Consider the following 17,139-nt stretch of genomic DNA (forward strand, 5'->3'; position numbering starts at 1 on the left):
AAGAAAAGTTGTTGTGTTCTCATTCATATTCTCTGGAAAATGGCCAAGAAATCATAAATTCTGCCAGGGTATGTAAACTTATGAGCCCAACTATATATTGTACAATTACTGCATATGGAATCAGAGAAGGCTCTGAATTCACTGGGAAGATGCAAAGGGGTTTATTTACTAAAATTGAAGCGTGCAAAATCCAGTGCAGCTGTGCTTACAAACCAATCAGCTTCCAGGTTTTATTTTCAAAGCTTAGCTGAACAAGCTGAGGTTAGAAGCTGATTGGCTGCCGTGAACAGCTGCACCAGATTTTCCACTCTCCAGTTTTAGTAAATCAACCCCAAAAGTGTTCTCTAAATCAGTGGTCTTCAACCCTGTCCTCAGGGCCCACTAACAGGCCAGGTTTGCGAGATATGAAATACATGACAGGTGATATCATTTGATGCTCAGTGATTGCAGTATTCTAGTCTGCATCTCCCCAAGGTAATACACAAAACCTGGCCTGTTAGTGGGGCCCTGAGGACAGGGTTGATGACCACTGATCTAAATGGTGCCAGTGCCGAGCTGCAGGACAGCCACTTGGCACGGGACCCAGACGCTAGTGGAAATCACTGGAGAAGTGGTGCCTACTACAGTGATATACAGCTTCCACGAAGATCCCTCAGGTATGGCGCTTACCCTGGTCCACACTGGACCTATGTAAAAATTGTCATACCTATATGTCAGATATAAAATATAGCTGTGTATACTCCGACCAAAAATTTACATCAAAAACCTAATAATAAATAAATACTTTACCGGTTTCTCCCCATCGTCTCATGATCTTTGACGACAGCATGGAGCTCAGCAGTTGTATCCAAAGGAACACCTTTTAAGTCCCACTCAAAGCCCTGCAGAAAACCAGAGATTATAGAATTGTAGTCATAGCTTCCAAACATTGCTTCTGACCTCAACCCAACAGTCCCTCTTTTAGGTCAGATGTGTATATTTTTATTGACTTTATTTATTGGTTTTATTCAACCAAATTAATTTACATGAATGTAAAGGGGACTGCACTGTAATGTAAAGGGGGGCTGCGATGTGAAGGGGAAGCGAGGACACTATAGGACTGCTTTAAAGGAGGAACTGTGATGTAAAGGGGGACTGTGAATACTGATTTAAAAGGGGGGACTGTACTGCAAAAGGGGGTTGTGGTGTGAAGGGTGGCGGACAGATTTGTGAACATCCCATCCCTCGACCCGTCCACCACAACCACCATCCTTCCCCCTCTACTCTAACCCCCCGTCCCGGTCCCTAGGAAGACTGGTTGCCATAAAACCGGTCCCTGGAGCCAAAAAGTTTGGGAACCGCTGCACTATAGAGGTTTTTCTCATGACTTAACTTTACTATAGGAGTGATAAGGAGGGTTATATCCACCATGGATGATTCTGCTCTTTAAAAGCCTTGGGAGTATCATGTAATGGATCCCCAGCGTTCTTTACAAGAAGTCAGGTTGCTTCCATACATACGGAGCCTTTTATAGATTTTCCTGTTGACTCTGATAAATTATTCATTACCATTATCTGGGACTAGGAAGGTTTGAAGGTCTGAGAAAATGAAAGTACACCAAAGCTATGCAAACCCTAATTAAGGCATTCTTGGACATCATTGGACACCACTAGCTAACCTGGCTAGACAGAAAGACTATCTGGCAAATATGTGAACTGGGGCTAGCAAAGTGCCTTTCGTTTAACCTTTTTGCCGCCAGAGCTGATTTTGTATCTTAGGCCTGAAGATTAGTTAAAACCCCCAACCATCATATCATTCCTGAAAGTAGAGGCCTTGGGGAATAAAATAGTGTTAGTGCCATTTTTAAAAATGGTTTATCAAGCACAACATTTCAGCAGTGGCAGTCCATCCATAGAGGGCGAACGGGCGCCGCCTCTCCTATCCATGCATCCAGCCCCCTGATCTACATATCAGGGCTGCCATGGATTCCAATGCAGGGCTTCAAAAAAGGGTGGCCTTGGAGCGCAGAGCATTGCGCTCCGAGCCCACTCAGTTGTGTGACAATAGCAAATTCATTTTTGCTATTTTCACACTAAAGTTCCCTCCCCCCAATCAGGAGGCAGGTCGTAAAACCTGTTTCCCCATTGGCCAAGGCTTCAGGCGATCCTATTGGATGCCCAGCACTTTGGCGGAAGAGGAGGCGCAATGGAGGAAGCTTGAGGAGCGGAAATCGGAGCTGCCGCTGCCTGCACTCCAGGAGAGGACACCACAGCCATGCCACATGAGCAGGTAAGTGCCGGACCTCCTGCAGGTGCTGTCAGTGTTGCCCCCCCCACCCCCCCACAAAAAAGAACAACCCACCAGCTGCCACTGCATTTCAGTAAAAATATATTAAAGTTAATTTTAGGGCACACAAACACAATATATTACCCAATTTTTGGGGTAAAATAAATAATATATGAGGTGGGCAAATCAATAGACATCCAACATGTCAAGCCTTATAATTAACCACGCCCTTGAAATGGTTACACACTTTGGTACCTTCAATTTTTTCCATAGGCCACACATTAATCACTTACCGACCACAATACGTACATATACGTTGCGGTTTTCAGGTGGTTTACGAGGAAATCCCAGTACCGTTTTTTTCTACAGGCAGATGGCTTACTCATAAAACCGGTCTGAGCAGCTCATGAGCCCATGGAACGGTTTCCAAAGAGGCGGGAGGCCCACTCGCCGGTGTTTTTTGGGCTTACCAGTTTGCCCAAGAAATGATCCAATGGTGCGGCCGGCTGTTCCCACCATAGGTGATCAACGAGTTAGCACTCTTTGATCAACTCTATGGCCTTGGAGGACCAGAGCGATATCATGATGTCACTTTCAGTCCAGGCTGGAAGGAAATTATTTTTTCTTTTTGTTTTAAAGCGAAAGATCAAAAAAGGTAAAGAAGAAATTTGGGGTCTTCTTGACCCCAGATCTCTCCATAAAGAGGACCTGTCATCCTTATTTCTATTACAAGGGATGTTAACATTCCTTTCAATAGGAATAAAAGTAATCAAAAAAAAAAAGGGACAACATAAAAATTTTTTATAAAATAAATTAAAAAAAATATATATATTTTTTTAAAGTGCTCTCCATCCCTCCGTGTTTGCATGCAGAAGCAAGCGCATACATAAGTGGCAAACGCCTATGTAAACGGTATGTGAACCACACATGTGAGATATCGCCACAAACGTTGGAGCAAGAGCAATAATTATAGTACTAGACCTCCTCTGTAACTCTAAAGAGGTAACCTGTAAAGGCATTTAAAGCATTGCCCGTGGAGATTTTTAAGTATTGTAGTTTGTTGCCATTCAACGAGCATCTGCAACTTTAAAGCATGACATGATAGGTATCTATTTACTCATCTTTCAAGTTATACAAAATAAATTGGGGTAACTAATATGTTATTGTGTTTAGATTTTTTTTATTTTTTTATTTATTAAAGTATATTTTTGCAAAACCGCTGTGCAAATACCAGGTGGCATAAAAAAGTGCAACAATCCCCATTTTATTCTCTAGGGTCTCTGCTAAAAACAAATTATAATGTTTGGGGGTTACATAATATTAATTTTAAAAAATACATTTTAATTTAAATTTTCTAGCAAAAAGTACTAATTTAAAAAAAATTCCAGAAAAAGCCTATTTGGCAAGTGGTTAAAACCCCTGTAATCTTGTACAGACCCTGGGGGGGAAGCACTGATAGAGCCTAAGAATTGCACACAGGGACGCAATGATCACAGGAGCCATGCTCTGCAGCCTTCAATGCAAAAAAAAAAGTAGTAAAGCTACGCTGATCATAGGATGATTTTTTTTTAATCTTTTTTCAAAAGATGTACTAAGCCTTTACATGGGATGTATGAAGAAGTGATATGCGGCTTTGTGTTTATTTAGTTGGCGGGAAGCCATTAACAGATAATGTATTTAGACAAATCATATGGAAATGGGGGACTTGGCTCAGAATAGCAGCCAGCGCTGGACTCACCTCATTCCAGATGGGGTTCGAATTATTTTTTAAGACTTTGGTTTTCTTCTTTACACCTAGAAAATAACAGACAACATACATTTGAGTAACAGCAAATATCTCTTAAATATTCACAGTCAGTAAATTTTATCATGCAATTTTTTTTGGAAAACAAATACACTTTAATGAATTAAAAAAAAAAAACTAAACAGTAAAGTTAGTCAAATTTTTTTGTATAATGTGAAAGATTATGTTACGCTGCGAGAATCGTGAGTGAATTATGATATTTATTCTAAGCAAAAATATTGTGATCCCTCTCCACCAGCCATGATCTTCCTGCACGCAAAGAGAACCAGTGATGACATCACTGGGTCTACGATAATTATCACTGATAAGGTATGTAATAAAAATGGAAAGATTACTTACTTAAAATGAAAACATATAATAATCATGTTGATGAGGAAGGAGAGAGGGACCAAGGACGACAAAATATGAGCAGACTTAAACTCTAATTACATGAAGGGTAAAATTAAAGTAGAAATAAAGGAAAAACATTTTTGAGTAAAAGAGGGTTATAACCCGTCAAGATTTTTTTCCCATCTGCATCCCATTGGGAAGATTTTAGCATGGGACTGCATGCTAGTCATGTGGGTTTACATACTATCGGCATGGGAATGCATTGTAGTAGTGCAGGACTACATACTATCGGCACAGGACGTCATACTATGGGCATGGTAGTTGCATTGAACTACATACTATGGGTGTGGGACTGAATGCTACTAGCGTGGGGCTACATAATCTCAGCATGGGACTACATACTATTGGCATGAGACTACATACTATCAGCATGGGACTCCATATTGTTGGCATGGGGCTACATATTGTTGGCATGGGACTACTTACAGTTGGCATGGGACTACATACTATCTGTGTGGGGCTACATACTATTGGCATGGGACTGCATGATAGTAGCGCTGAACTACATAATATGGGAGTGGGATTGAATGCTAGTAGCGAATGCTGGTGACATGGGACTACATACTATCAGTGTGGGACTGAATTCTAGTAGCATGGGACAACATACTATCGGTGTGGGACTGAATGCTGGTAGCATGGGACTACATACTATCAATGTGGGACTGAATGCTGGTAGCATGGGACTACATACTATCAGTGTGGGACTGAATTCTAGTAGCATGGGACTACATACTATCAATGTGGGACTGAATTCTAGTAGCATGGGACTACATACTATCGGTGTGGGACTGAATGCTGGTGACATGGGACTACATACTATCAGTGTGGGACTGAATGCTGGTAGCATGGGACGACATACTATCGGTGTGGGACTGAATGCTGGTAGCATGGGACTACATACCATTGGCTTGGAATCACATAATATCGGCTTAGGACTGCATGCTAGTAGTGCAGGGACTACATACTATCAATGTGAGACTGAATGCTGGTGGCATGGGACTACATACTATCAATGTGGAACTGAAAGCTGGTGGCATGGGACTACATACTATCAATGTGGGACTGAATGCTGGTAGCATGGGACTACATACTATCAATGTGGGACTGAATGCTGGTGGCATGGGACTACATACTATCGGCATACTATTGGCAAGGGACTGAATGCTAGTAGCGTGGGACTATGTACTATCGATGTGGAACAACACACTATTAGCCAGGGATTGAATGCTAGTAGTATAGGGCTACATACTATCGGCATGAGACTACATAGTATTGTCATGGGACTGAATGCAAGTAACGTGGGACTACATACTATTGGCATGGGACTGAAAGCTAGTAGCATAGAATTACATATTATCAACATGGGACTACACACTATCGATGTGGGACTGAACAATAGTAGTATAGGGCTACATACTATCGGCATGGGGCTACACACTATTGCAATAGGACTACATACTGTCAGAGTGGAACTATCTAATGTCGGCATGAGACTACATACTATAAAAGTGGAACTACATACTATTGGCATGGAACTACATACTACTGGCGTGAGACTACATGGGACTACACACTACCAATGTGGGACTGAATGCTGGTAGCATGGGGCTACATACTATCGGTGTGGGACTGAATGCTGGTAGCAAGGGACTATATACTATCAGTGTGGAATTGAATGCTGGTAGCATGGGACTACAGACCATTGGCTTGGAACCACATAATATCGGCTTAGGACTGCATGCTAGTAGTGCAGGGACTACATACTATCAATGTGGGACTGAATGCTGGTAGCATGGGACTACATACTATCAATGTGGGACTGAATTCTAGTAGCATGGGACTACATACTATCAATGTGGGACTAAATTCTAGTAGCATGGGACTACATACTATCTGTGTGGGACTGAATGCTGGTAGCATGGGACTACAAACCATTGGCTTGGAAGCACATAATATCGGCTTAGGACTGCATGCTAGTAGTGCAGGGACTACATACTATCAGAATGGGTTGAATACTTTCGGCCTGAGACTGTGTGGTAGTAGCATGGACCTACATACTATCAGCGTTGGATTGCATACTATTGGCACAGGATTATATACTATTGGCACAGGATTATATACTATTGGCATGGGACTTCATACTATCAGCACAGGACTACTACATGCTGTTGACTGTGGAATACACGCTATTGGAGCAGATGGTCCCAAGTGCAGTATCTTCTATGTTTCTCTGACATACAGGTAACAATCAGGCAACTATCACTAAAGCTGAAACTTTGTTCATTTATCTTCATTTTAATAACATTTGTTTGATTTTCCAAATGTTAGTATGGTCAAATCGACATTCATTTTCAATCGCAGGGATGGAGAAATTCTAATGAGCAGAAAGGGAAATGTTTCTCCAACGAACACAATTCTAACTGTGAATGTGTTTTTTTGGGGGGGGTTTTCAGGAAAGTCCATTCATTTCAAAATAGAAGGTTTGAAGGAAATGTTTTTTGACATTCTTTCCAATTAAATTTGTCACGCCATCGAATGCGCTGATGAGAATTTTCATACGAATGTTCGTATTAACTTTTGTTCAAAAATCTACTAGCTTGACCTTGTTTTCAGTTCTTGGACTGTACAAAGTGGCTGTTATCTGATCTTCATCCACAACTACGGATCATATGCATCCAATTCTCGGGTGACCTGGTTGCCCTTTCCCCAGAAGTCATATGCTGCCCTTAAACGTATGTATTTCATTATTTGTAATCCCAGACCATTACTGTTGCATGTACACATGGAAGCACTCCATATCCTTCAGAGCCCCTCTATAAAACACCCAACCCCCCACCACCCCCAGCGCAGAACATTACAATTTACAAGAAAAAAGTAAGAAAATTATTTCTAGACAAGAAAATTCCTGGAAAATAGAAAAAAGATAGTATTTGGAGTAAACCATTTGCCAAATTTGCAATATTTCCACTGCCGACGCATTGGGGTTGATTTACTAAAACTGGTGCATTTAGAAGCTGTGCATGGTAGCCAATCAGCTTCTAAGTTCAGCATGTTCAATTAAGCTTTGGCAATAAAACCTGGAAGCTGATTGGTTTCTATGCAGAGTTGCATCAGATTTTTGCACTCTCAAGCATTAGTAAATAACCCCCATTGTGAATGAAGTTATTCTGGCATTAGGATCTCTACAATGCATGCATTCGGCGCAAGGCTTGGGACTTCATCATAAATCATGTTAGGACTGAATGTTGTTAGCATGGGCCTACCTACTGTGAGTGTAGGAATGTGTGTTAGTAGAGTGGGACTACATACTATCGGAGTAGGGCTAACTATAATCTATCAGAGTGGAACTACACACTAGTGTATATTTTAGTTATAAACTGTGCCTACTGGGAAGAGTCAACCTGTCTTCTTATATGTCTTGGATACTTCAGCATTGAGATCTCCCTACCCCATAAATCTCAGCTCTGTTCCTGGCCACAGGGGAGATTATGGTGTCGTTGTCAACCATTATTTTCCATATAATAATTTAATATAAATAAAGAATACAGCAGGGATCATAATGGGCACAGCAGGTATGTAGACCTGAGAAATCAGCACAAGGATGGTGGGAATCTTCCTGATGGGCACAGCAGGTATCTAGACTTGGGAACTCAGCACAGAGATGGTGGGAATCTTCATGATGGGCAAAGCAGGTGTGTAGAGCTGGGAACTCAGAACATGGATGGTGGGAACATTCCTGATGGGCAAAGCAGGTGTGTAGAGCTGGGAACTCAGAACATGGATGGTGGGAACCTTCATGATGGGCAAAGCAGGTGTGTAGAGCTGGGAATTCAGTACATGGATGGTGGGAACCTTCATGATGGGCAAAGCAGGTGTATAGAGCTGGGAATTCAGTACATGGATGGTGGGAACCTTCATGATGGACAAAGCAGGTGTGTAGAGCTGGGAATTCAGTACATGGATGGTGGGAAACTTCATGATGGGCAAAGCAGGTGTGTGGAGCTGGGAATTCAGTACATGGATGGTGGGAACCTTCATGATGGGCAAAGTAGGTGTGTAGAGCTGGGAATTTAGTATGTGGATGGTGGGAACCTTCATGATGGGCAAAGCAGGTGTGTAGAGCTGGGAACTCAGAACATGGATGGTGGGAACCTTCATGATGGGCAAAGCAGGTGTGTAGAGCTGGGAATTCAGTACATGGATGGTGGGAACCTTCATGATGGGCAAAGCAGGTGTGTAGAGCTGGGAATTCAGTACATGGATGGTGGGAACCTTCATGATGGGCAAAGCAGGTGTGTAGAGCTGGGAATTCAGTACATGGATGGTGGGAACCTTCATGATGGGCAAAGCAGGTGTGTAGAGCTGGGAACTCAGAACATGGATGGTGGGAACATTCATGATGGGCACAGCAGGTGTGTAGACCTGGTAACTCAGCACAACAATGGAGGGAATCCTGATAAGGGGAACAGCAGGTTTACAGACCCAGGAACTGAGCACATGAATGGTGAGAACTCCTCATAATGGGCAAAGCAGGTGTGTAGACCTAGGAACTCACTAGATGGATGGTGGGAACCTTCCTGATGGGCACAGCAGGTGTGTTGAGTTGGGAACTCAGTACAACAAAGGTGCTAACCGTTATGATGGGCACAGCAGGTGTGTAAAGCTGGGAACCTGTGCACACAGATGGCAGGGATCCTCATAACAAACACAGCAGGTTACAGACTCTGGAACTCAGCACAAGGATTGTAGGAACCTTCATGATGGGCTCAGCAGGTATTTAGATCTGGGAACTAAGCACAAAGTTGGTGGGAACCCCTCATGATGGGCACAGCAGGTATTTAGACCTGAGAACTCAGCACAGGGATGGTGAGAACCCTTCATGATGGGCACAGCAGGTGTGTAGAGCTGATAACTCAGCACAAGGATTGTGAGAACCTTCGCAATGGGCACAGCAGTTGTGTAGAGCTGGTTACTCAGTACAGGGATGGTGGAAACCCTGATAATGGGCACAGCAGGTGTACAGACTCAGGAACTCAGCACATGGATGGTGGGAACTTCTCATAATGGGCACAGCAGGTGTTCAGACCTGGGAACTCAGTACAGAGATTGTAGTATCCCCTCCTTATGGACACAGCACATGTACAGACCTGGGAACTTAGGGCAGGGATGGTGAAGACCCCTCATATTGAGCACAGCAGGGGTACAGGCCTGGGAACTGAGTGCAGGAATGGCTGGAACACCTCATAGTGGGCACAACAAGTTTACAGACCTGGTACCTGGCTCAGAGTCCCCATCAACAGATTCTCTGATAGACAACAGAAACTGATGGTAGTTAAACTTGCAACCATACACAAAAACACTGAAATACAGTTTTTGGGTGGACTGGTCCTTTAAGGCAGCATTAAACTCCAAAGCAAAAATGTAACGTATTGCAGCTTACCAATCATTAGATGTGATGGCTGCATTTGTCTTGTTGTTTTTTAGGCTTTTCTCCCTCTGTTTTCAACTAGTGATCTGACCAGTAACATACCTCCTATATTAGAGCACCCCACTTTGGATGAAGGAGCACAGGGGGCACCTTTGGACAGCAGCATTGTCAGTCTGGGGGGAGGGGAGTGTTAGATGTACTAATAGACTTAAATACACTAACAAATTGAAGCCAAACTCCAGCTGGCAATTTTTAAGCGGTTACGGCAAACGTTATTTTCCTTTTGGGATAAAGGTTTTCCGAATAAATAAAAGCTGATTACTGTAAGCACCCTGCCAGTGGTAAATGGTTTGTCTCAACTCTGTAACTGCTACATCTGGAGGACAGCTTGTTCTGCAAAAAAAAAAAAAAAAACAACAGACCTACTGGCCAGATCACCAGGTGAAAAACAAGGAAAGAAAGCCTAAAAAGAACACCAATGCAGCCATCGCATCTAACAATTGGTAAGCTGCAATATAACAAATGTTTTCTGATGGGTTTGATATTGCGGTGGACTGTTGCCCCTTGGACTGTAGACTGATTTGGCTGTCCCCTGAATTGTATATGAGTGCCTCCCATGAGCCATCACTGCTGGGGTCCTTGTTATAGACTACAGTTGGCATTACCCTCCATAGGCGGACTGCATTGCAGTTCCTGGACAGGACAGGGTCTCCGGTGACCACCCAAGAACATTTTCGCCATCTGTGTGTACATTACAGCTCAGAAGCAGAAACTTTTTTTTGAAAAGTCTTCCTGAGTGCCAGGCTGGGAGGAAGAGGAAGGGGAAAGGGATCAGCTGTTAACAGGAAAAACAATGGAAGACTCAGGGACACAATTAATACGAGGAGAGCGTTAACAAACCTATATATGGGCAAGAGAGGGGAGTAGAGCCAGAATGACATCGTATCGGCCAAGGACAACGCAGGCTGCTGAGCGAGAGCTAACTCATACCGTATACAGACACACAATCAATATCTACACTGTACAAAGAAACACACACCCTATACACACACCCTACACTACTCAACTACACTGTGTAATCTAATATACACCCCATACAGACACCCTACACTCATCTACACTATATAATCCAATATACACCCCATACAGACACCCTACACTCATCTACACTATATAATCCAATATACACCCCATACAGACACCCTACACTGTGTAATCCAATATACACCCCATACACACACCCTACACTCATCTACACTGCTAAATGGGTGTATGCCAGAAGCAAGCTGTGATTGGGAGATGTATGCCAGTGGCAGACTGTGATTGGGGGGAGGGGAGGGGTGTATGCCAGAAGCAAGCTGTGATTGGGAGGTGTATGCCAGTGGCAGACTGTAATTGGGGGGAGGGGGTGTATGCCAGAAGCCAGCTGTGATTGGGAGGTGTATGCCAGTGGCAGACTGTGATTGGGGGGAGGGGTGTATACCAGAAGCAAAGCTGTGATTGGGAGTGGGTGTATGCCAGAGGCAAGCTGTGATTGGGCGGGGGTGTATGCCAGAGGCAGGCTGTGATTGGGCGAGGGTGTCTGCCAGAGGCAGGCTGTGATTGGGAGTGGGTGTATGCCAGAGGCAGGCTTTGATTGGGCGTGGGTGTATGCCAGAGGTAGGCTGTGATTGGGAGCGGATGTATGCCAGAGGCAGGCTGTGATTGGGCAGGGGTGTATGCCAGAGGCAGGCTGTGATTGGGCAGGGGTGTATGCCAGAGGCAGGCTGTGATTGGGCAGGGGTGTATGCCAGAGGCAGGCTGTGATTGGGCAGGGGTGTATGCCAGAGGCAGGCTGTGATTGGGAGTGGATGTATGCCAGAAGCAAGCTGTGATTGGGCATGGGTGTATGCCAGAGGCAGGCCGTGATTGGTGGGGGGTGCTGTGTGTCTGTACAGTGTCCTGTACCTCTCAATGGCCAGCCAAAGGGTGAAAACTGACCACGCTAACACAGATCAGCTTTTGTGCTTTGTGTGGTCAGTTCACAAATCAAGTCAGGATTTTTTTTAAAAATAGCTCGTCTTGCGAAACGCTCGTATATCAAGTTACTCGCAAACCGAGGTATCACTGTAGCCTGTTTTTTTTGTTTGTAAAAGAAATAAATAATTGCTGTGATCAGCGTCGTTTGGTGTTTTCCAGAAGAGAAAACCAAAGAAACAAACAAAAAAAGGAACAAAGTTTATCAATAGTATCCTCTATAAGACGCTATATAAACTAAGCAATTGTAAGCCTGTCTCTAGGAGATGGGGATGTTGGGTGGGATAACACGTTGACTGACAGCAGCCTTACAGTTCCATGTTTTGCAATTGTTTTGTTTTTCTTCCTATATTGCGCCTAATGAGGATCACGAAGGATACTATTTATAAACTTTGTTTCCTCTTTTTGCAAACATCAAGTTGTATATCTGTCATTATATCACCATCTTCAGAGTCCCCCATAGACTTATGAGCATTAGGATAGGTGAAGGGTTTTCCCAGGAAGAGATTACACGTGGTGTCACCCTATAATTAACCCCTGAAAGGAAGGAAGAAAATAAGAAAATCTGACATGTCTCCATCCTGCTCTTCCTTTCCGGTTATATGACGGAATTCTCCATTTATGAGGATGATGGCCTGGTGGACCTCAGACTAGAGGTCATCCCACCAACACAGAACTCTGCAGTCCGCTCTGTATGTTGTTGTGTTATAATATAGAAGAACCGCACAGTACTACTGTACTAGATACAAGTCCCAGGAACATGCAATTGTTCATTGATGGTACAACTCACCATATCCCATTATTTCACACGTGTATAATAACATATAGTACAGCCGCTCATCTGTATAGAGCAGGGGTGTCAAACTCAATTTCATCAAGAGGCCACATAATGTAGAAAGTATGATTGTCCTCAAAGGGCCAGTTGTATCTTGGGTGCACTATGTACGGGTTGCAATCTGGGTAGGTTTTTCATGAGCACTTAATATGTATTATAACTATAAATATTGTTTTGTTTTTTTTCTCTCCAATTTCATTGTCCCATGTGCAAAACATACAATACACTCTGTTTTTGATGTTGGTGTATAACTTTCTTTTGAACATATATATATATATTGGCATAATGTAATGTATATTGTATCTCTTAGTACCAATAGGATCTCCTGAGGAAGCTGTAAAGCGAAACAGGTAGCGATCCCTCTGTACCCTGATTTCCTGCATATGAATGACCTTCTCTATGGATCGGCTACAGAGTCCACCATATCTATGGGCATACCTACAGGTTTTATTGTGTTCACATAGGCTACACCTATTTGGAACAATATCATGTATATACATTGAAATACTTGTTTTCAATTTTGATTTTATAAAATAGTTTTAATATGATGGTATAATAAGTTAGAGTTTATGCCAGCGTGCCAGTGTGCTACGGGCATGGTTCAGGAGTGTGCTATGGGCTGGGTTCAGGAGTGAGCTTTTGGCCTTGTTCAGGAGTGTGCTACGGGCAGGGTTCAGGAGTGTGCTACAGGCATGGTTCAGGAGTGTGCTATGGACAGGGCTCAGGAGTGAGCTTTTGGCCTCCTTCAGGATTGTGCTATGGGCATTATTCAGGAGTGTGCCACGGGCATTGTTCAGGAGTGTGCTATGGGCAGGGTTCAAGAGTGTGCTACGGGCAGGGTTCAAGAGTGTGCTACGGGCAGGGTTCAGGATTGTGCTATGGGCAGAGTTCAGGAGTGTGCTATGGACAGGGTTCAGGAGTGCGCTACAGGCAAGGTTCAGGAGTGTGCTAGGGGCATGGTTCAGATGTGTGCTATGGGCGGGGCTCAGGAGTGTGCTATAGGCAAGTTTCAGGAGCATGCTACGGACAGGGTTCAAGAATGTTTTATGAATACTTTAAGGCACTATAAATAGACAGATATATAGATAGATAAGGAGAGAGTATATATCGACCCCTGTGAGGGAATTAATCATTGAAAGGGAAAAGTGCAGATGTTCGGTATGTAGAGACATACATAGTTACAGAGTTGGTGAGGTCGAAAAAAAGACACAAGTCCAGCAAGTCCAACCTACCACATGTATGTGAGTAGGGTACATACACAAGAATATGGAGCAAGGTTGCAGGGGGTAGGATGTGTAGAGCTGATGGCGGTGGTATGTGTAGAGATGATAGAGGTGGTATGTGTAGAGATGATGGAGGTGGTATGTGTAGAGATGATGGAGGTGGTGTGTGTAGAGATGATGGAGGTGGTATGTGTAGAGATGATGGAGGTGGTATGTGTAGAGATGATGGAGGTGGTATGTGTAGAGATGATGGAGGTGGTATGTGTAGATATGATGGAGGTGGTATGTGTAGAAATGATGTGAAGGTATGTGTAGAGCTGATGGCGGTGGTATGTGTAAAGATGATAGAGGTGGTGTGTGTAGAGATGATGGAGGTGGTATGTGTAGAGATAATGGAGGTGGTATGTGTAGAGATGATTGTGGTGGTATGTGTAGAGATGATAGAGGTGGTGTGTGTAGAGATGATGGTGGTGGTATGTGAAGAGATGGTGGAGGTGGTATGTGTAGAGATGATGGAGGTGGTATGTGTAGAGATGATGGAGGTGGTGTGTGTAGAGATGATGGAGGTGGTATGTGTAGAGATGATGGAGGTGGTATGTGTAGAGATGATGGAGGTGGTGTGTGTAAAGATGATGGAGGTGGTATGTGTAGAGATGATGAAGGTGGTATGTGTAGAGATGATGGAGGTGGTATGTGTAGAGATGATAGAGGTGGTGTGTGTAGAGATGATGGAGGTGGTATGTGTAGAGATGATGGAAGTGGTATGTGCAGAGATGATGGTGGTGGTATGTGTAGAGATGATGGAGGTGGTATGTGTAGATATGATGGAGGTGGTATGTGTAGAGATGATGTGAAGGTATGTGTAGAGATGATGGTGTTGGTATGTGTAGAGATAAAAGAGGTTGTGTGTGTAGAGATGATGGAGGTGGTATGTGTAGAGATGATGGAGGTGGTATGTGTAGAGATGATTGTGGTGGTATATGTAGAGATGATGGTGGTGGTATGTGTATAGATGATGGAGGTGGTATGTGTAGAGATGATGGAGGTGGTGTGTGTAGAGATGATGGTGGTGGTGTGTGTAGAGATAATGGAGGTGGTATGTGTAGAGATGATGGTGGTGGTATGTGTAGAGATGATGGAGGTGGTATGTGTAGAGATGATGGTGGTGGTATGTGTAGAGATGATGGAGGTGGTATGTGTAGAGATGATGGTGGTGGTATGTGTAGAGATGATGGTGGTGGTGTGTGTAGAGATGATGGTGGTGGTGTGTGTAGAGATGATTGAGGTGGTATGTGTAGAGATGATGGTGGTGGTATGTGTAGAGATGATGGAGGTGGTATGTGTAGAGATGGTGGTGGTGGTGTGTGTAGAGATGATGGTGGTGGTGTGTGTAGAGATGATGGTGGTGGTGTGTGTAGAGATGATGGTGGTGGTGTGTGTAGAGATGATGGTGGTGTGTGTAGAGCTGATGGTGGTGGTATGTGTAGAGATGATGGGGGTGGTGTGTGTAGAGATGTTGGTGGTGGTGTGTGTAGAGATGATGGAGGTGGTATGTGTAGAGATGATGGAGGTGGTGTGTGTAGAGATGATGGAGGTGGTATGTGTAGAGATGATGGAGGTGGTGTGTGTAGAGATGATGGAGGTGGTGTGTGTAGAGATGATGGAGGTGGTGTGTGTAGAGATGATGGAGGTGGTATGTGTAGAGATGATGGAGGTGGTGTGTGTAGAGATGATGGTGGTGTGTGTAGAGATGATGGAGGTGGTGTGTGTAGAGATGATGGAGGTGGTGTGTGTAGAGATGATGGAGGTGGTGTGTGTAGAGATGATGGAGGTGGTGTGTGTAGAGATGATGGAGGTGGTGTGTGTAGAGATGATGGAGGTGGTGTGTGTAGAGATGATAGAGGTGGTATGTGTAGAGATGATGGAGGTGGTGTGTGTAGAGATGATGGTGGTGTGTGTAGAGATGATGGAGGTGGTGTGTGTAGAGATGATGGTGGTGGTGTGTGCAGAGATGATGGTGGTGTGTGTAGAGATGATGGAGGTGGTGTGTGCAGAGATGATGGTGGTGTGTGCAGAGATGATGGTGGTGTGTATAGAGATGATGGAGGTGGTATGTGTAGAGATGATGGAGGTGGTGTGTGCAGAGATGATGGTGGTGTGTGTAGAGATGATGGAGGTGGTGTGTGTAGAGATGATGGAGGTGGTGTGTGTAGAGATGATGGAGGTGGTGTGTGTAGAGATGATGGAGGTGGTGTGTGTATAGATGATGGAGGTGGTGTGTGTAGAGATAATGGAGGTGGTGTGTGTAGAGATAATGGAGGTGGTGTGTGTAGAGATGATGGAGGTGGTATGTGTAGAGATGATGGAGGTGGTGTGTGTAGAGATAATGGAGGTGGTGTGTGTAGAGATGATGGAGGTGGTGTGTGTAGAGATGATGGTGGTATGTGTAGAGATGATGGTGGTGGTGTGTGTAGAGATGATGGTGGTGTGTGTAGAGATGATGGAGGTGGTGTGTGTAGAGATGATGGAGGTGGTATGTGTAGAGATGATGGTGGTGTGTGTGGAGATGATGGAGGTGGTGTGTGTGTAGAGATGATGGAGGTGGTGTGTGTAGAGATGATGGAGGTGGTGTGTGTAGAGATGATGGTGGTGTGTGTGGAGATGATGGAGGTGGTGTGTGTGTAGAGATGATGGAGGTGGTGTGTGTAGAGATGATGGAGGTGGTGTGTGTAGAGATGATGGTGGTGTGTGTAGAGATGATGGAGGTGGTGTGTGTAGAGATGATGATGGTGGTGTGTGTAGAGATGAAGGAGGTGGTATGTGTAGAGATGATGGAGGTGGTGTGTGTAGAGATGATGGAGGTGGTATGTGTAGAGATGATGGTGGTGTGTGTAGAGATGATGGAGGTGGTGTGTGTGTAGAGATGATGGAGGTGGTGTGTGTAGAGATGATGGAGGTGGTGTGTGTAGAGATAATGGAGGTAGTGTGTGTAGAGATGATGGTGGTGTGTGTAGAGATGATGGAGGTGGTGTGTGTAGAGATGATGGAGGTGGTGTGTGTAGAGATGATGGAGGTGGTGTGTGTAGAGATGATGGAGGTGGTGTGTGTGTAGAGATGATGGAGGTGGTGTGTGTAGAGATGATGGAGGTGGTGTGTGTAGAGATAATGGAGGTGTGTG

At 44.2% G+C, this 17,139-nt stretch overlaps 1 protein-coding gene across 7 annotated transcripts in view; it reads right to left on the bottom strand.

Moving 5' to 3' along the window:
* Positions 1 to 17,139, bottom strand: part of DYSF (dysferlin) — a 378,584-nt gene that overhangs the window by 256,307 nt on the left and 105,138 nt on the right. For all 7 annotated transcript variants that reach the window (XM_077478068.1, XM_077478062.1, XM_077478063.1 and 4 more), the window contains exons 2-3: positions 4,004 to 4,059; positions 790 to 881 (exon numbers count right to left, since the gene is read on the bottom strand). In XM_077478068.1, coding sequence (XP_077334194.1) covers positions 790 to 881; positions 4,004 to 4,059 — 148 coding nt within the window. The remainder of the gene's footprint in view (positions 1 to 789; positions 882 to 4,003; positions 4,060 to 17,139) is intronic.

The sequence above is a fragment of the Lithobates pipiens genome, unplaced genomic scaffold (assembly GCF_037356315.1).
Source record: "Lithobates pipiens isolate NorthernLeopardFrog02 unplaced genomic scaffold, aLitPip1_a1.2 Scaffold_13, whole genome shotgun sequence".
Taxonomy (NCBI): domain Eukaryota; kingdom Metazoa; phylum Chordata; class Amphibia; order Anura; family Ranidae; genus Lithobates; species Lithobates pipiens.